This window comes from Pelodiscus sinensis, chromosome 19, assembly GCF_049634645.1.
Source record: "Pelodiscus sinensis isolate JC-2024 chromosome 19, ASM4963464v1, whole genome shotgun sequence".
Lineage (NCBI taxonomy): Eukaryota > Metazoa > Chordata > Testudines > Trionychidae > Pelodiscus > Pelodiscus sinensis.
Window position 1 is genome coordinate 20,045,610 of NC_134729.1, and position 20,101 is coordinate 20,065,710.

At 50.9% G+C, this 20,101-nt stretch overlaps 1 protein-coding gene across 1 annotated transcript; it reads left to right on the plus strand.

The window, feature by feature from the left end:
- Positions 1–4,847: 4,847 nt before the first annotated feature.
- On the plus strand, positions 4,848–19,595 carry LSM4 (LSM4 homolog, U6 small nuclear RNA and mRNA degradation associated). The gene is made up of 5 exons (XM_075902914.1): positions 4,848–5,030; positions 6,508–6,549; positions 9,864–9,962; positions 13,878–14,061; positions 18,837–19,595. The coding sequence occupies exons 1-5, from the start codon at positions 5,028–5,030 to the stop codon at positions 18,923–18,925; spliced, it is 417 nt and encodes a 138-aa protein (XP_075759029.1). The 5' UTR covers positions 4,848–5,027; the 3' UTR covers positions 18,926–19,595.
- The last annotated feature ends 506 nt before the right edge of the window (positions 19,596–20,101 follow it).

Sequence of the window (20,101 nt, forward strand, 5' to 3'; positions counted from 1 at the left end):
ATGTAAAATGCACCCACATAATCACACTGATATGCCTGGTTATGTCTTTCTTAACCTACTCTAAACTACAATACACAAAGTCCACACTATGTAAAGCCAAATCATCCCCTCAGGGTTCTTTATTAACAAAGAATTGAATAAAGTTCACCTCAAACATTTTCCTTTACTTGCCTGTTGGTAGGGTGTGACGGACCGGGCCGAGTTTGGGCACAACTGAGGGTGTCCACTCAGGGCGAATTGCTCAACTTCGGGGCTCCTTATAGTCCCCAGACTAGTGACCTCTCCAAACATGCCACAAACCAGTCCCACAGAGCACTTCAGCAGCCTGCCTGAAGCCTCCCAAGCAAAACCCCTCCAAAACCCCAGCAATATCCGTGCCCCAGATGGCCCCGGGCCTCATACACTGGTGGGGGGTCTTAGAACCTAATCCCACCTACCCCAAACAAGTTCTGTCCGGTTCCAAGAAACCAGCCACAGATCCCTGGTCAATTTACCCTCTAGATCTTACCCACAAATCACGCTGAGCCAATCCTTTAGCATCTAACATCTAAAGGTTTATTGTTACAATAAAGAAAAGCATGAGAGTAAGGTTGTAAAGGATAATACATTACATGCATCGAATCTCCCAGTTCTCGATGCAGGCTCTAGCAGAGATGTTACAGCTGCTGGCTCAAAAGTCCTTGTTGCGCATCCTAGGATCAGGATGGGTCCACAGTTCTTCCTGGCTCTTTGATCCCTGCAGTGCTGCCTCTGGGTTGAAGTGCTGAGCTGAGTACCAAAAATGGAGTTCACCACATGGCCTCTTTATACATCCTTCCTGGTCTCTTCTTGGCTGCAGCAGGTCACCTGGCCAGTGGCCCATCCCTGTGTTCCCTGCTGGCAGCCCTTCGGTGTCAGCCCTCATTCTTTAGGTGTGTCCTTGGCCCATTGAGTGCCATTGTCCCACAGGGCCTCGCTAATTAGCATGTCCATAGGCCGGGCTCTGCCCAATGCTCAACCACATGCAGAGAAATATTCAGTATCCACACAGATTACAGATTCCTAACAACACACAGACATTATACAATCACATGACTAGCGTACATAGGATTAGCAGACAGTAAGCTTCTATTCAACACCCCACATGGGCCCCTTTTATACCATTTTTGGGGCCAACATCCCCACCTATGGGTGCAGCAGTGATCTGGCTGCTTCCCTCAAATTCAGTAACGTGACATAGGGGAAACTTACACCTGGTCTGGTTTGCTAAATCTCTTTGAAAGGAAGAAAGTAGTTCTCTTCCCTTATAGGCTGGTGGGAAGGAAGGGAACATCTGTGTCAGTGAGTCAGAACCCATTTAATCATTTAACTACAGGCTCAACACCTGAAAACCAGGTGGGAGATGTGTTTTGGGTGAACCATCCTGTTGGCTTCTGGGAAGTGGGTGGGCACAAACTTGCCATGGCTAAAGGACTCTCCTCTAGCCTAACAGGGAGGATACAGTGAGCCTGGGACTCAGTTAAATATGGGGGACAACAAAATTAAAAACAAGGTCAGTCATGGAGGGTCAAAGGTAGGGAACCTGGAGATACCAAGCAGAGAACCCTGGCCAGCACCACTTCCCTTTTAACCTATTAAGGGAGTCAGCAGCTGCCATCCGGAAGAATTCTGCCTGGAAACGTGTGCAGAGAGTGGATTGGAAATGAGCCGCACTATAGCAAAGAATCCCTTCAGCTAACATCCTCTTTCTGGTGTTCTAGATGGCCACTTTGACTATCACCAGGAGGTGGTTGATAAGGAGGTTCCACCATTTTGTAGAGTGATGCAGAGGGGGTGCATATGTGAGAAGGTTGGGGTAGAAATACAGCCAAAAATGCAAAAGTATTGCATAAGCAGGAAAAGGGGGTGCAGCCTGGCATGCTCAAGGTAGGTATGTGCCAGGGTCTCTCTCACTACATGGGGGATGGATAAACTATAGCTAGTTATAGAAGCCTAGCCATGAGTATAATAAAATAAACCGCAATTGAGATGTGGTTTAGTGCAATAATGGCATTTCATGATGACTAGTTTTGCCAGCAAAGTCTAGTTCTTGCCAAAGTCCTCTGTAATCTTTCTTGGTTGCTACAGTGAAAGTTTCATGATGGAGCAGTGGTAAACGTAATGTAACTTTGGCTAACCATGGAATGTCCCCTAGCCCCCTGATCAGTTTGCTTCAATGTTGGGTGTATTCCACAAGACTTTGATTCATAATATTTTTAAATAACAAGAACATTTGCCTTTTTATAAATGTTGCAGGTACTGAGCATTCTTAACTCCCATTAACTCAGCATTTTGCTTTATTAGGCTTTTAATATGCAACAGGAAAATCCACTTGTTTTCTTAATCAGATATTTGGCGTTTATCCATGAGTATTTATTAAGCTATAGTATAAACCTTTACAATTCCTTACTTGAAAGGAGACTTCCACTATACTGTTGTTAATTCTGAAGATGGACAATGTATCAGTTTCCATTTTACAAGTTTCCCAGATCACCTGCCCAACAAATACATATTTAAGGTGATGTAGTCTGTAGAAGTTTTTCAATTGTGACTCTTAGTTGGACATCATATTTTCCCAATTAAGTCTGTTTTGGTGAAGAGAAGAGGCCGTTAAATACTGAAGAATAATACAATAAGAAAAATAATATTTACTATATTTCATCCTTCATTTGACAGCATCTGTATTTTAATATATAGTCTTATAATTTCACACCTATTTAAGATGGTTAGACATTATAACATAACAGGTTGGTCTTGGGAACCACTGAGAGTGTCAAATCAGGGTGAATTGCTCAGAACCAGAAGTCTTCCCTATAAGGCACCAAACCAGTCACACAGATCACTTCAGCTGCCACTCTAGCCAGCAAGAAGTCTCACAAGCAACCCTGACATTCCAGCTTTACCTGTGCACCAGCCACCGCTACTTTATGCAGGTGAGAGATTAAACCCGATTTCATCAACTCCAAATAGGTTCTCCCAGTCCCAAAGAACCATCCACAATCCCAGGTCAATTTATACCTCAGATCTTACCCAAAAGAACACACTAGGTTTTCTTTAGAAAGTAAAATCTAAAGGTTTATTCATAAAAGAAAGGAAAGGTTGAGAGTAGGATTGTTAAAGCAAATACATTACATACATCAATCACCAAGTTCTTGATGCAGGCTCTTAGCAGAGATGTAACAAGCTGTCAGCTTAAAAGTCTCTGGAGAACATCCTATGTTATGATGGGTTCATGAATCCTTCCAAGCCCTCTGTCCTTGGCAAAAGTGCTCCTGGAGCAGAGAGCAGGAGTGAAGACAAGACGGAGGCACTCTCAAGATACTTTTATAACCTTGCCCATGAAGAGGGAACATCCATTGTTCTCCTGGCTGCTGGTTCTTCACAAGAAGTCTTCTGTTCCAACACTTTACTATAAATTTCCTTGCGCAAGAACGCGCATGCAGTGTAGACGCTCCACAAGTCTTTGCACAAGAACAGCCGTTCTTGAGCAAGAAGCCTGCAGTGTAGACGTAGCCAGGATGTATATGTATCTCTCAAAGAATTAAAGGGATGCTGTGCCTAGTTTTCACTGGTCCCTTTGCCATGGTTTTGGGGTAGAATTATTGACTTATTCATTAACCTAATCTAATGGTTTAAAACAAAAGAGAAACAGCCACTGGGGGGCATTGTTACTCTCCAATAGTTTCTGGATTTCTAGATTGTGAACCTGCTACTAAAATGCAGTGCTGTACGCATGGCTAATGTTCAAGGGAATGCGAGGAGAGGCAAGAGGAAGGCTGGACACTAGGAAGTTTAGGCCTCTGTTCTGCAATGAGCTCTGTGTAAGTGGGCTTGTACACCTGCTCAGAGCCCAGTTGCTAGCAGTGTTGTACTGCAAATGCGAGCATAGACTATATCTAGACTACTGAGTTTTTCCAGTGTACCAGAGGAACGTGTCTGCTTTTGGCGGAAGAGCAGACATGCTTTTGCGGAAGCCTGGTCTTCCTCATGCCACGAGGAAGAAGGGCTTTTCTGAAAGAGGAGGTTTTTCCGAAATTTGGCCCAGTGAAGACGGGCCAAATATCAGAAAAGCCTCTTCCGACAAATTTATTGGGAAAAGGGAGGCAAATTGCGGAGTACAATTTGTGCACCTTTTCCCAATAAAAAGCAGCAGTCTAGACATAACTATAGGCAGGACTGGAAGGACGAAAAGAAAAGAAGCACGAGATCAGAGGGAGAGAGGATTGACGTTTCTCATGGCTGCCAGAGATGGTTCATCACCATCACAGAGGAGCTACGGTTGACTGTCACAATTTTAACTGCTGTGTTGTTTCCAGCCGGGTTGCCAGGTGTCCGCTTTTGAACCGGACAGTCCAGTATTTGAGCGTTCAGTTTGGGAACCCAATTGAGACACTAGAAATGAGGAAATAGAAGTGTCCGGTATTTCCTAAATGAGATGCCATGTAGATTGGGATGGAATGTCAAGCGTGTCCCGTATTGTTTGACTTTCCATCTCCAAGCAGGGCTGGGCAATGAGGGGCTTAGACAAGGGGGGCAGCCAGGGATCTGTGCACAGCATGGGGCGAGCAGCAGGCCAATGGGCGCTGGCCTGAGCCTGACCAGTTTACTGGGGGGGACAGGGGGGTCTCAGAACAGCCAGGGAAGGGGGGGCTGCAAGAGGAGCTGTGCAGGGCACGTAGAGTCCAACAGAGGGCCATGGATAACAATGGGAGGGGGGCTCCTGGGAGCGCTGCAGGGGGATTGTGGGTAATGCAGCCTCCTAGGGGGCGCTGCGGGGCATTGTGTGGAACGCAGGCTCCAGGGCGGGGAGGATTGTGGGTAACGGGGGACGCCGCGCGCCGTTCTCTCTGTCGCGCCCGCCGGCCGCGTTTTACGGCACTGCCGTAAAACGGCGGCTGTCGCTTGGCGGCGGTGGCGGAAGGCGGGAGCCCGGCCCGGAGCAGCTCGGCAGGGGCGGTGCGCGTGGCGGGGCCCGCGGGGCCGCAGGCGGACGGGAGCCGAGCGGGAAGATGGTGAGTCGGTGGGGCGCGGGCCTTTCCATGCTACCGTAATGCACCTAAGAGCACGTGCGGCGCCCAGCCCGCGGATCCCGCTGCGGGCACTACCGTAATACGCCGAATAGCGCGCGCCGCCCCTCGCCTCGCTCCCTGACACGTGCGGAGCCGAGCACTGGGCAGCGCAGCGTGGGGGGGGGGGGGGGCGCCTTGCAGGTGGGGGCTGCTCCAGCTTTGCAGGTGGGGGCTGCCGGTGGTGTGGGGGGGCCTCCTCCCGCCCTGCCGTGGGGCGGGGAGCCGCTCCCTCCCCTTAATGCAATGGTTCCCAAACTTCGGCATCACGCCCCCTTTTTGATTTTTGAGAAACGCTCATGCCCCCATTCCCCCTCCCCCCCCAAATAGCAGCAAAACTTGTTGAGCAAAAAAAAAAAAAAAGTAAGAGGAACTGACCGGGGGGGGGGGCAAAAAAAACAAAAATAGCAGCACAACTTGGGGGAGGGGGGATTTCTTCACGCCCCCTGGTTTGGGATCCTATGCCTTAATGGGTGAACTGGCTGAATAATTACATTGCATTTCCCCTCCCTAGTTCCTGCTGGGTTTTGTCAGCGCTCAGTCTAATCTGAATGGCAGCAGCTCCTGGGCTGTATTCCCTGGGGAAGTGGCTCCGAAATGCAGTTGCCCTGTGTTTGGTAAATCTGTGGCTGAAATAATGCTTGTCTGCAAATAAGATACAGGACTATGTAGCACTTTAAAGACTAACAAGATGGTTTATTAGATGATGAGCTTTCGTGGGCCAGACCCACTTCCTCAGATCAAATAGTGGAAGAAAATAGTCACAACCCTATATACCAAAGGATACAATTTAAAAAAAATGAACACACATGAAAAGGACAAGTCACATTACAGAACAGAAGGAGGATGGGGGGGGGGGGGGGGGAAGGAAGGTGAATGCCAGTGAGTTAATGATATTAGAGGTGGGGAAAGGAAGATGTCTGTGAGTTAATAGTATTAGAGGTGATAATTGGGGAAGCTATATTTGTAATGTGTAAGATAGTTGGAGTCTTCATTACAAAGATAGCTTCCCCAATTATCACCTCTAATACTATTAACTCACAGACATCTTCCTTTCCCCACCTCTAATATCATTAACTCACTGGCATTCACCTTCCTTCCCCCCCCACATCCCTCTTCTGTTCTGTAATGTGACTTGTCCTTTTCATGTGTGTTCATTTTTTTTAAAATTGTATCCTTTGGTATATATGGTTGTGACTATTTTCTTCCACTATTTGATCTGAGGAAGTGGGTCTGGCCCACGAAAGCTCATCATCTAATAAACCATCTTGTTAGTCTTTAAAGTGCTACATAGGCCTGTATTTTGTTTCAGCTACACCAGACTAACACGGCTACATTTCTATCACTGTCTGCAAATAGGCTGCCTTTATCCTTTGTTCTGCTGACTTTTCTCAGGCTTATCCTTTATTTACTTTCACTCTAGCTTCCCTTGTCACTGTTGAAGACTGCCCAGAACCATCCGATGGTGAGTAACAAGGATATTTCCTGCCAGTACTGCTTGCAATCAGCGTCAGACACTTTGGGTTGTTGGGGTAGCTGCAGTCTCTTAAAAAACCACAAGGAATCCCGAGACACCTTAGGGACTAACAGATGTATCAGGGCATACGCTTTCATGGGTAAAATCCACTTCTTCAGATGAATTGAGTGGAAGTTACAGAATCATAGAACTGGAAGAGACCTCAGAAGGTCATCAAGTCTAGCCCCCGGCTCTAGGCAGGACCAATTCCAACTAAATCAACCTGGCCAGGGCTTTGTCAAGCCGAGACTTAAACACCTCTAGGGATGGAGACTCCACTACTTCCCTAGGGAACCCATTCCAGTGCTTCACCACCCTCCTAGTGAAATAGTTTTTCCAAATATCCAACCTGGACCTCTCCCACCACAGCTTCAGACCATTGCTCCTTGTTCTGTCATCTGTCACTACTGAGAACAGCCTCTCTCCATCCTCTTTGGAACCTCCCTTCAGGAAGTTGAAGGCTGCTATCAAATCCCCCCTCACTCTTTGCTTCTGCAGACTAAACAGACCCAAGTCCCTCAGCCTCTCCTCATAAGTCATATGCTCCAGCCCCCTTATCATTTTGGTTGCCCTCCGCTGGACCCTCTCTAATGCGTCCACATCATTTTGTAGTGGGGGGCCCAGAACTGGACACAATACTCCAGCTGCGGCCTCACCAAAGCCGAATAAAGGGGAATGATGACATCTCTGGATCTGCTGGCAATGCTCCTCCTAATGCAACCTAATATGCCATTAGCCTCCTTGGCTACAAGGGCACACGGTTGACTCATATCTAGCTTCTCAGCCACTGTAACCCCCAGGTCCTTTTCTGCAGAACTACTACTTAACCGGTTGGTCCCCAGCTTGTAACTATGCTTGGGATTCTTCCGTCCCAAGTGCAGGACTCTACACTTGTCCTTGTTGAACCTCATCAGATTTCTTGTGGCCCAATCCTCCAATTTGTCTAAGTCATTCTGTACCCTATCTCTGCCCTTAAGCGTATCTACCTCTCCCCCCAGCTTAGTGTCATCTGCAAACTTGCTGAGTGCAATCCATCCCCTCATCCAGATCATTAATAAAGATATTGAACAAAACCGGTCCTAGAACCGAACCTTGAAGCAGGGGTGTCTATATAAGGAAGAAGCTGCTTGTGTTAATGAAGCTAATTTAAATCAGGGTGCAAGTGGATCATTCACAGCATTTGGTGTGGAAATGTGACTATCCAGAGAGGGGAAATGGTCTTTGTAATGTGTTAACCGGTTGAGATCCTTATTCAGTCCTAAGATCACCAGGTCAGGGTCTCTGTATTGGAAACCTCTGGGTAGGGAGGTGATTTTGGAAGCTGTAAAAAGAAGTGAGCTGCTTTTCTGTATCTTCAATGTGCCACAGCCAGAATTTAGTATGGTAGCTCTGTTTGTATTCTTAGCTTAGTTTAAAGTAAACCTTCCTTATCTTGTGAGTGACTGTATGAAATAAGATTAGAATAAGACATAGCAGATATTCTGAGCAGCGTCAGGTGCGTTGATCAGCACTCTCAATTTAACAGAAGTCTTACCCTTTAAAGGCTAGTCTTTGGGCAGCATTTGAAAGGAACATAACTACGCAGCTGAGCCAGGGATCAGCTGTGTGGTGGCTGCCCCTTTGAAATGCCACCTCAGCATTTCAAAGGGGCAGCGCAGTGAAGCCCAGGGGCAGCTAGGGACTCCCCAGCTGACCCCGGGCTCCGCACAGCATTTCCCCAAAACCCAGGATCAGGTGGGGACTCCCCAGTTGACCCCAGGTTCTGCTCAGCGTTTCCTGAGAACCCAGGGACTTGTGATCCCAGGTTCTGGGGAAATGCCGCTCGGAACCTGGGGTTAGCTGGGCACTCCCCAGTTGACCCTGGGCTCCACACGGTATTTCCCCAGAGCCTGGGATCAGGTGGGGACTCCCCAGCTGACCCCGGGCTCCGCACAGTATTTCCTGAGAACCCAGGGTCTGCCGATCCTCGGTTCTAGGGAAATGCCACTCAGAACCTGGGGTTAGCTGGGGAATTCCCAGCTGACCCTGGGCTCCATGGTGCTTCTGTGTTTTAAAGGGGCAGCACTGCACAGCTGAGCCGCAAATCAGCTGTGCGGTGGCTGCCCCTTTTGAAACACCACCTTGGGGTTTTAAAGCAGCAGCCACAAGGCTGATTCCTGGCTCAGCTGGGTAGCGCTACCACTTTGAAGTGCCCATTCTTCCCCTCTTCCTCTGCTGCCTCTCTCTGCTGGAGGCAGCAAGGGGGGGTGGGGAGAAGTGACTAGTTAACTCGACTGTCCTATAAGCTTTTGCTTATCAGATAGTCAACTAGACCTTAACATCCTTAGTGTCAACCTGTACAGGCAATCTGACACAACTGTAAGTCACTGTTGCAAAGCAGACCAGGGCCAGAATGGTGCTAAATGCAAAGATGTACCTGGCCTGTAGAAAGGATGTCCTTTCCAATTCAAGACGCAAGTAATAATACCGGCAGGGCTTCTAGGATTCTGAGGTGGGATTAGAGTGCTCCAGTGTTGTAGCAGCTTTTTACACTAAAGCTTGAGCAGCAGAAAAAAGAGAGTTCCTAGCACACCTCAGACTTTGTTCTCCTTGTTCCTGTACACGTCTGATTAGTGCATGTAGGCTGCGTCTAGACTGGTATGATTTTCTGGAAATGCTTTTAACGGAAAAGTTTTCCGTTAAAAGCATTTGCGGAGTAGAGCGTCTAGGTTGGCACGGATGCTTTTCTGCAAAAGCCCTTTTTGCGGAAGAGCGTCCGTGCCAATCTAGACGCGCTTTTCCGCAAAAAAGCCCCGATTGCCATTTTTGCGATCGGGGCTTTTTTGCGCAAAACAAATCTGAGCTGTCTACACTGGCCCTTTTGCGCAAAAGGGACTTTTGCCTGAACAGGAGCAGAATAGTATTTCCGCAAGAAGCACTGATTTCTTGCAGTAGGAAGTCAGTGCTTTTGTGGAAATTCAAGCGGCCAGTGTAGACAGCTGGCAAGTTTTTTCCGGAAAAGTGGCTGATTTTCCGGAAAAACTGGCCAGTCTAGACACAGCCGTAGTGTGTGGTGGGTATACCTCTTGGTGTGTGTCTTGTTTATATCCCAAATACACTGATTAGGAAAAGTACACTTCCTCTTTTTCAGTGTTACACTGGGCCTACACTTCTCTTGCCCATATACCCTCTTAAGGAATAATTGATTCAAATACTACCTGAAATTGTCTGCTTTTGAGAATTTCAGTTGTTGGTTATTGTGTTTGACTTTCTCTGTCTCTTAGCTGGTGGAATTGAAAAATGGTGAAACGTACAATGGTCACCTAGTGAGCTGTGATAACTGGATGAACATCAACCTTAGGGAAGTCATCTGCACATCCAGGGTAAGGTTGTCTATTTTACATTCTACTGTCAGGGGCTCCATGCCAAGAAGCCCCGGTCTTGCTCGGGCTGTCTGGGACTGCTGGTGCTGGGCCATCAGTCTGTGTCCTCCCTTTAGCTGGGTTACTGCTCTATAAGGCAGGGCTACTTAACACGCGGCCCGTGGCCCATTTGTCCATGGCCCGCGGTGTGGTTTGGATTTACGCAGGGCTCCACATGAGGCCCACAGGTGGGATCCTTTGAACGTGGCCTCCACTGCGAACACAACGGCGAGGGGCCTCCCAGGCGGGGTGAGCACTGAAAGATGCAAGTGGACGGGCTGGCTGGAACAGACAGGTGCAGGGTGTTGGCGTTTCTAGCCCCCCAGGGAGGAGGTGCCGGGAGCGGTGGGGCATTGTGGGAAGTAGGGATGTTAAACATTGATTGAGTAGTCAAGTAACCTCATGAATTCTTATTGGTTAGTCGACTATTCGATAATCCCCAGAGGTGGGGCCGGCAGCCAGTGTCCTCCGGCCCCACTCCCGGGGAGCTCCCTGCCCCTCTGTGGCTGAGGCAGCAGCACAGGGTGCGAGGCAGGAACTGATCCGTGAGGGGAGCCAGTTTAAAAACCAGCCCCCTCGTGGACTGGCTGCCTGTCACCCTGCTGCTTCTGATAAAGGGGCAGCAGTGTGGGGAGGCAGCAGCCCCTGTGGGGAGGGTCTGAGCTCCTGGACCTAGCACAAGCTGGAACTGAGCCGGGCTGCCTGCCCACTTGGCTCCTAATACACTTTAAATGCAGAGCCGCAGCGGAGGTAGGTCCCAAACCCGTCACAAGCCCGCACTGGAAGAAGAAATGGGGCCCAGCGGAGTAGGAGGGGGTATTGTGCAGGTGTCAGCGACGACTGAATCTGAACTGTTAATGGCCTGATATTGAGTCGGGGTTTTCCAGTGTATAAAAGTTCCATCCTGGTTAACCATACATGCTTACAACGAATTCCTGCTCTGTTAACGGTGACAGTGGCGCTCAGGGAAGCCGCCTCCCCTGGAGCTGAGTGGGCAAGGGCTGCTAGGCCCGCCCCCAGGAAGGCTTCGCTGCGGGTTCAGCAATAGAAAGCTAACCCACAGCACGGGCAGCCGTGGGACTGCTGAGACTTTCAGGGGTTACGTGGTTACCGTCTTCCGCTATTTTAACATCCCTAGGCCCCCCCCAGAGGATGGGGAGGTAGCGCTGCCCAGACCCACTTGGCTCCCAGCCAAGTGTGGGGCCCTCTGACTTGGTGCACTTTTCCTAGACACTAGTCATCTAACCGTGGTCACGTTCTGCTTAATGTTTCATGTGACCTCCTGCTTTCCCGTGTGTGATTAACGGCCTTTGTGTACCAGAACTGGAATCTGTTTCTTTAACCTCTATTCATTTGGGGTTGGAAGGCGTTCGATGCCTAGGAAAGGCCCTGGCAGAGGGTAAAGCCTGGAGCACGGGTAGCAAGTGGTCCAGATCGGAAAGAGCCCATGGAGCGCTGCACAACTGGACTCTTGCCTGGCTGAGTCACACCCGTGTGGCTCGTCCTGCCTGCCTTCGTAATCCCCTGCAGTTCTGCGTAGGAAAACCTCAATAGACAAGCCCAGACTTAGAAAAATACATTCAGAATGCAGCTGAGCAGGCCTGGGCTGACGGATCTGTGGTTAGTGGAATGGTGTGAATGGAAACAGTCACTAGAGGGCCAGGACTGTACCTGGAGGATCTGGCTCCAAATACAGTAGACTTCTGATAATCTGGAACCTATTTGGACCTAGGTGGTGCCGGATTATCAGATATGCCAGAGTATTAGGAGGTACTGTAAGCTGGTTATGTATACAGGCAGTCCCCGGGTTACGTACAAGATAGGGACTGTAGGTTTGTTCTTAAGTTGAATCTGTATGTAAGTCGGAACTGGCATCCAGATTCAGCCACTGCTGAAACTGACCAGCGCTGACTACAGGAAGCCCGGGGCAGAGTTGCTCTGCCCCGGGCTTCCTGGAATCAGCCGCTGATCAGTTTCAACAGGCTGAATCGATGCCAGTTCTTACATACAGATTCAACTTAAGAACCCCAGGCGTCCCCAAGTAAACTGATCAGCGGCTGATTCCAGGAATCCCGGGGCAGAGCAACTCTCCCTCGGGCTTCCTGTAGTCAGCACTGGTCAGTTTCAGCAGCGACTGACTTGGGGACGCCTGGGGCAGAGCAGCTTGGGTGCTGCTGGGTTGCTCCAGTAGCGCCGCTCCTCGGCGCTACTGGACCAACCCAGCAGCACCCAAGCTGCTCTGCCCCAGGTGTCCTGATTCAGCCGCTGCTGAAAATGACCAGCAGTGGCTGAATCAGGACGCCTGGGGCAGAGCAGATGGGATGCTGCCCAGAGCAACCGGCAGTGCCCCAGCTGCTGTACCACAGGCGTCCGGAGCAAAGCCGCGGAGCACGGGGACAGCCCAGACGCGCCGCGGCTGTCATGCTGCCCTCGTGCTCCGCAGCTTTGCTCCCCGTCTCCCTGGTCTGCTGGTCTCCAGCAGACCGGGGAGCAAAGCGGAGCAAAGCCGCGGAGCATGCCGGTAGCGGGACAGCCGTGGCGCGTCTGGGCTGTCCGCGTGCTCCCTGGTTTCCAGCAGACCAGGGAGACGGGCAGCAAACCCCGTTCGTAACTGCGGATCCGACATAAGTTGGATCCGCGTAACTCGGGGACTGCCTGTATAATGCATATAAAGTGTTCTTAACCCTTTTTATTGTACATACTGTATACAGTATACTGTAATGTTTTAGTTTTTTAATCCTTTTTTACCCTTTTTGATCAGTTCAGCTGCTGCTGTTGTTACCTTGTGACTCATTTTTTTGCCGAAGCTCACTCACTAGGCTTTTGCCATTTTGATGCCGGACTATCAGGAGTGTTGGACTATTGGATGCCGGACTATTGGAGTTTTACTGTAGTTAGTTTACTCCTCCGAGTACAGAAACAAGGAAGTGAGGGGAGACGGGCTCAGTGGCTTCCTGTATTTTGAGCTGCAGCCCAGCTAGGAGGATCCAAGGCAGAGGGTGGGGGCAGCACATAAGCGAAACGGGAGCAAGGCGCCCTTGTTGTAAAGTGTCTGCACAGGGAGCTAGTCCTGAATAACCCTCTGTACGGACAAGCCTCAGAACAGTTTCAGTAATGAAAGCCCCTTCTTGGTGGCTGTCTAGCATAAGCTCACAAAGGGCAGGGCCAGCTCTCTTCTCCCCTTCAGACTGCATTATGGATCAGTCTTTGGGCTATTGTTCCGCTCAGACACTCCTGCGTTGTGTTCCCTTGTTCTCACCATCACGCTGATCATTTAAGAGCTACGATTCTAACAGGCCTCGGTCCCCAGCAGAATTGGAAGGTTCTGAAACTCGCTCCATAAATGACAGCTCTGTACCGCACACAGCTGGTAGACACACATTCTGCTCTGTTCGATTCCTCTAAAAGCAGCCGTCGAGTGCCACATGAATAGGCCCAATAGGGTAAAACAGATGGGTGATCTCCCATGTTCTTGGGAAGGAAATCTATTGCAGATATTCCTCTGGTGAGGAAGCTGTGTTTCTTATTGCCTTCGAGTCTGCTTTCCAAGTAGAATGTCCTGTGTACGCTTTCAGGCCCTCCTCGTGCTCAGTAGATGTCCGGCTTTTACCGTCCATCTTAACTCAGACTTGGTGCACTTTGAATATTGTGAGATGAGTCGCACAACTGATGGTAAAACTCTGTGCCCAATTCCGTCCATTCTCCCTCCTCCCCCTCCTCCACAAGGGATGCTTTTGTATTTGCGAAATTATTGCTGCTGGCAATGAGTAAGTAGTCCCGTTTTCAAAGTGACGTAGGCACTTCTGAGCCAAAGAAGTAAGAGTGCTTGTGTGCACTTGCACGCCTCTTCTGCTCTCATGTGTTTCTCCCCCGCAGGATGGAGACAAATTCTGGCGAATGCCGGAGTGCTACATTCGCGGCAGCACGATTAAGTATTTGCGTATCCCCGATGAAATTATTGACATGGTGAAGGAGGAGGTGGTGTCAAAAGGAAGAGGTCGCGGTGGCATGCAGCAGCAGAAGCAACAGAAAGGCCGAGGAGGTGGAGGTGCCGGGCGAGGTAATGATCTTCTTTGCTCTCTTGCTTACAGGGGGGTGGCCACGCTTGGGTCTCAAGCAGATCTCTTGTATATGCAATTGTTCCTTTGAATGTTACGCTGGTAGTGCTGTGTGGTGTGAGAGGCCGGACTGACCCCCGAAAAAGAGCCAGCTAAGGAGGAGTAAATCCCAAAGGTGCCTGTAAGGCAGGCGAAGGTGCTGGAACTAGGTAGGAGCTTAACAAAGAAGCAAGGCCCTGAACCTGTCCATGTCCATGGCCCGTTTGTGTCAAATGGTTCTGTCCCTCTTTGCGGGAGCTTCGTGCCACCTGCTCTGCTAGCAAACCCGCTTGGGGAGCAAGTAACGTTCTGTCCGAGGGTGCATTGGATCGGATCCTTCCTGCAGGGGGCAGGGGAAGCCTCTTTCTGGCGCAGGGCGCGGGTGTAAGAGCACACCTGGCCATCCCTTGGGGAGTCTTTGCGGCTCTTGTAAGAGGCCCAGCTGCTGACTCTGGTTCACTTGCTCAGGGTTTGGCACGATCTTGCCCTGCAGTTGTGAAGCCTTCAGCTGGTGTTTAAGGCCATCGGCTTAAAGCCACCCTAAGAAATCTGTGCTGGGAGAAACGATCGTGCAGGGGTTGCCTCTGCCTTAGGACCCTTTTGTGGCTGGTCATTCCTTATCCTCCTCCTTCTTGTCTCCCACCCTCAAGGCCGGTTGCACCTCTGGTCAAACCTATGGGATTCACTCAGTACTGCCCCTTGCTCTCGAACCAGGTCTGACGTGTCACCTAAGGACCGTCCTGGACTGCCCACTCGTTCTGTTACAGCAGAATGTCAGGTGGCCTAGACTAGCGGTTTTCAAGTGACGGGTCGTGACCCAGGGCTGGGCGGTGAAATGTCGGGCGCTGGGCCTTGCTGAGCAGCAGGGGGAGGGGCTAAGGCAGTTCCCTGACTGCACAGCACCCCAGAAGGCCTGGCTCCTAGGTGGGGGCGGGAGGCCCTGAGCCCTGCCCCGGCCCTGAGCACTTGCTCCGCATTTCCATTGCCTGGGAATCTGCTGCTGGCTGTTCCAAGCCACAGCAGGGTCTGCGGTGCCAAGACAGGCAGGAAGCTGCCTTAGCTCCCTCGCTGCGCCACTGAGCGGGAGCCGCCTCCCCCAAGCCGGAGCCGTGTTACACCCCAAAACTCTTGTCCTTCACTCCACCCAGGAGGCCATGCCCTAGTCCAGGCATGTCCAAAGTCCGGCCCGCGGGCCAATTGCGGCCCGTGTTCTGGTTTAATACGGCCCCCGCTTCCTCCCCCTCTCCTGGCTCCCCGGCGCTCTTTTGAACTGGCGCGCCCAGCGCGCCGCTTCCGGCCACGCCGCCGCCGCCCATGGCCTCCGCGGTCCTAGAGCCTGCCCTGTAGGGCACGTCCGCAGCCCCGCTCCCCCGCTCGGCTGCGGGTTCGCCCTGCCCCCGGGCCGCCGTGAGGCCGGCGTGTCCTGCGCTCTCCGCCCGCCTCCGACCCCGCGGGCCCTCTGCCTTGGGGCTGAGGGTGCGGGGACGGCCCTCACGCATGTTCACTTCTTCAAATCTGGCCCTCTTTGAAAAAAGTTTGGACACCCTTGCCCTAGTCAAATTATACTGGGTCGTGGGCATCAACAAATTTCTCCAGCTGGAGCACGAGGAAAAAAGTTTGAAAACCACTGACCTAGGACATCGGTGACGCACAGCTAGCTCTGTGCACCAGCAGCTGCCAAGGCTGTTAGGAAACGGTTCTGGTGACAAGCCCATCCAGTCTCACTGATCTCCTGGCATTTTCCACCTGGCATTTTCCACCGTGGTTGCAGTGCGTTAGGCAGTGTCAGGGTGGAACTGGAGAGCTCGTGACGGGGACTCTGTTGGCAAAGGCGTTATCCCTAGGAATGTCAGTCCGCTCCCAGGGGAACGCAGCTCGGGTGTCTGCTGCTTCTTCTCCGCCTCGAGAAGCCTTCCCAGCGCAAAAGTGACCTTGAGACACCTGAAGGTGCCTGGCCTTCTCTTCCTCCAGTCCAGTCACCACAGCACTTGGCGTCGCCGCTTCTGGGCTTGGCGGTTTGGACAAACCTTTTGCATGAAGTCTGTCCTGTCGGGCCTTGTGCCGTCGCAGGATCCGCCCGGTCGAGAGCGGAGCCAATGAAACGGAGGAGCCCCTGCCGCTTTGAATAGCGAAGGGACTGTCGGACAGAGAGGCTGTAGCATGAGCTAATCAGCTGAAAGGCTTGTCTCTTGTTACTGCCACGCAGTTTGCTAAGGAGCTAGCAGGCAGGAGCAAAGCTATAATTGGGTGCACGGCTAATGCCAAGAGGAACGATCCTTTCAGCAGTCGGTTGTGTCTCTTACTCCTGGCCAGCAGGAGGGGGCACTGTAGGCCACATCTTCAGCTGCTTGGAAAGAGCAGGCAGCTTTAGGCTGGCAGTGTGGCTCCCTTCACTAACCTGACCAGTCCATGGGCGCAGTGAGCCAGATGCACGGATAGGCGGCAGAGCAAGAGTCCCCAGACGGCTCCGTGTCCCACCGGCGGCATGTAAGTTGGGTGCCCCCATCAGAAGGCTGGGAGCTGCTGTGACCTGGCTTGCGGACCCCAAGGAAGCTGTTTGTGTCAAGTCCCTAGCAACTACCACCGTGCAGAGCTGCAGTGGGGATTGTTGCTGGGTCCCCGCACAAGCCAGGTCTGCCCGCATGCCGGCTCAAAGATTTACTTGCGGAGGGGAGAGTGCTGTGCGTAGTTGATGTTCGCCAATAAGTGGGTGCTTATCGGTGAATCGGTTAGGCGAGTGCACGTCTGCATCCCTGCTCACTGCAGCGCTTCCTAGAACAACGAGCTAGGAGTCCCATTTAAAAAGTTACAATTTTCAAAATAAGTGACCAGTGTGTCGGTGCACTTGGCGAGTTTTCAAATCAGTCGTTTAGCAAGATGAGCACATTCTGTTGCAGGCCAAAACTAACTAACTAAAGGCTGCCACAAGGATGCAGAAATCAACATGGCGGAGAAAGTGACTCGCTCTGAAGATAGGTCAGTTACAAGAGCGAACCACCGTGTCATTACCACGGCTAGCTCCCCTCAGACCTACCTCCGCACGCAGCACCCTGATGGGGAAGGAATCCCTCTCCCGGACAGACCGCACTCATGGCGGGGCCTCAGCAACACGGAGCAGCCTCCTAGCCTGGCCCCGGGTCCACCTCTCTCCCTTGCTCCCCAATCTCCGTGCGTCCAGGTCAGCACGAACGCGCTGCCAGTGTGCTCCTCCAGCCTGACCTTCTGGTGGGAGTACGTGTGCCGGGAGTGGGCTGCTCTGGGATTCACCCTGCTCACACCCTCGCTCAGAAAGAGGCAGCAAGAGAGAAAGGGGGGGTACTTCAAAGCGGCAGCCCCCTTTGAAGCCTGGGGCTAGACTTGGTAGGGATGTTAAATATCAGGTAACTGAATAGTCAAACAAAACACAGGACTGGGTAGCACTTTAAAGACTAACAAGATGGTTTAATAGGTGATGAGCTTTCGTGGGCCAGACCCACTTAAGTAACCTCATGAAATTGTATTGGTTAGTCAACTATTCTATAATCCGCGGGGGCAGGGCCGGCAGCCACTGTATTGGAGGCAGCAGTGCAGGGTGCCAGGCAGGAGCTGGCCCGCAAGGGGAGGTAGTTTAAAAACCAGCTCCCCTCACGGACTCGCTGCCTGTCACCTTGTGCTGTGGCTGCTGATAGAGGCAGTAGCGCAGGATGGCAGCAGTCCCTGTCTGGGGAGGGCGGGTCTGAGCTCTTGGACCTGGCATAAGCCAGAACTGAGCTGGGCTGCCTGCCCGCCTGGTTCTTAATACCCTTGAAATTCAGAGTCACACCCCATTGCAAGCCAGGACTGAGCCAGGCTGCTGGCCAACCTGCTAAAAATTTACTGGCGGGGAGAAGGGAACGCATGTAGTCTACCGCGTTAACCTATAAGCTTTTACTTACCAGTTAATCAACTGTACTATTACATCCCTAGGCTCCACCTGGCACTGCTGCTTTGAAACCCTGCGTGCAGCCCGGGGCCAGCTGGGGTATCCCCAGGCTCCTCCCTGCGTTTCAAAGTGCCGTGTGGAGCCCGGGATCAGCTGGAATCCCTAAGGCTGCTGCCACACTTCAAAGGCGGAATCGCCCTATCGACTAGTCAATTAGTCATATTTAACATCCTCAGTACAGGCAGTCCCTGGGTTACGTACAAGATAGGGACTGTAGGTTTGTTCTTAAGTTGAATTTGTATGTAAGTCGGAACTGGTACATATTGTAGGGGAAACTCTAGCCAAACATTTCTCCAGAGCTCAGTTTTATTCTCCCACACCTCACTTCCCTCAGTCCTCTATTCTCAAGCTGAGGTGTCTGCTGAGAAAAGCTGCTCCGCGTCTCCCTGGTCTGCTGGGGGGAAGCAGCTAGTGCGGGGTTGCCTCACCCCGTTTGTAAGTAGGGGTCCGATGTAAGTTGGATCCATGTAACCTGGGGACTGCCTGTAGTTGCTTGGCTCAGCAGGAAAATCGAGTAGTTGACGACAAATTAACGAATGACTCGTTTCTTAACATCCCTAGCAGGGAGTCTGTTGCTAACAGTCTCCGCAGGGAGCGATCTGACACCACTCTGATGCTAGGTGGAGTGCTGTGGATTAGCACAGAGTAGATTTTAAGGTTCTTCGGAGCCATGGCAAAGGAGCCTACCAATGGGGGTGGGTGGGTGTGTGTGTGTGTGTGTTGCACCCAGATTATACCTGCGACGGAACTGCTGACTTTGCTTCTCTTCTTCCGCAGGAGTGTTCGGTGGTCGTGGCCGAGGGATACCAAGCAGCGGAAGAGGGCAGCAGGAAAAGAAGCCAGGCAGACAGTCCGCAAAGCAATGAGACGCTGTCTGTACCTTTGCCAGAGACAGTGTTGGGAGGCTATCTGATTTTGTCACCTCCAGATTGCCATGTATGTAAAGGTATTAGATTTCTAATTCCCGGTTAATCAAGCTTAACAGACTCTCTGAATCATTGTGCACCTTCTCCGCTCCTCAGAGCCTCCTCGGCTGGTAAAGCTCGGGTCATTACTGTCACCGTTTTAGCCAGTAAATCCATAATTGGAAAGATTTGGGTTCCCTTTTCAGTTTGATAAAGGAGGTGACTTCAGTAGACTCTCTCCTGAGGGGAGTTAAGTTCTGTTTAATATTTCAGGCTATCTATATTTTAATACACCCACACGTCCCTTGTATGTTTTAAGAACTTGTGTAAACATTTTGAGGAGAGTTTGGTTTTGCTTTTTGTTTTATATTTGAACCCAGATCTGGGAGGTTTTCGTATCTGTTGCATACACAAGACTTTTTAGTTCGAGACACTGAAATTGAGGACTTGACTTTGCTTTAAGAGCTATCTTAAAGATTTTTTTAAGCCTTTTTTAACTAGCCCTCTGTTTCTGATTAGGCAATTCTCTATCATGCCTTGGAGCATAGGCCAAGGGGAAAACACTCTTGGGTTGTATGATTTAAAAACTGAAAATAAAAAACCAGCAACTATAGGTTTTCGAATAACATCACTAATTCCTGGCTTTGACTGGTCTGTTACTATGTGTGAGTTTCACATTGGGAAGTGAAAGAGGGTAACAGCTTTTTGTTTTTGTTTTTAAGACTGCGGACAACACGACTTTGTAAACGGGTTGAAATGTTGGTGCTTGACTTAGTCTTCAGACTACTTTCTTTGAGAGGGGTTTTCACAGTGAGGTCTGAGGATGTGCTTTGGCTGATCCTTAACCCTAACGTCACTCTGGAGAGGAGTCTGAAAGAAGATTGACTTGTTCCCTCCCAAACTTGCTTCTTGCTTGGCGACACGTGGCGATTAGTTGCACTAACAAGATCTGGCATGCTTAAGCCTCCTGCAACAATCTATTCTTAGTTTTCATCTTGGAGCTGGGGGTTCGAAGGGGGAAATCCTGGCTCTGCTGAGGTGGATGGGAATCCCCCATTGACTGTAGCAAGGACAGAATTTCCCCCATTGACTTCAGCTGTGCTAGGATTTTCCCCCAGTCTTCAGTGGTTGTGTTCC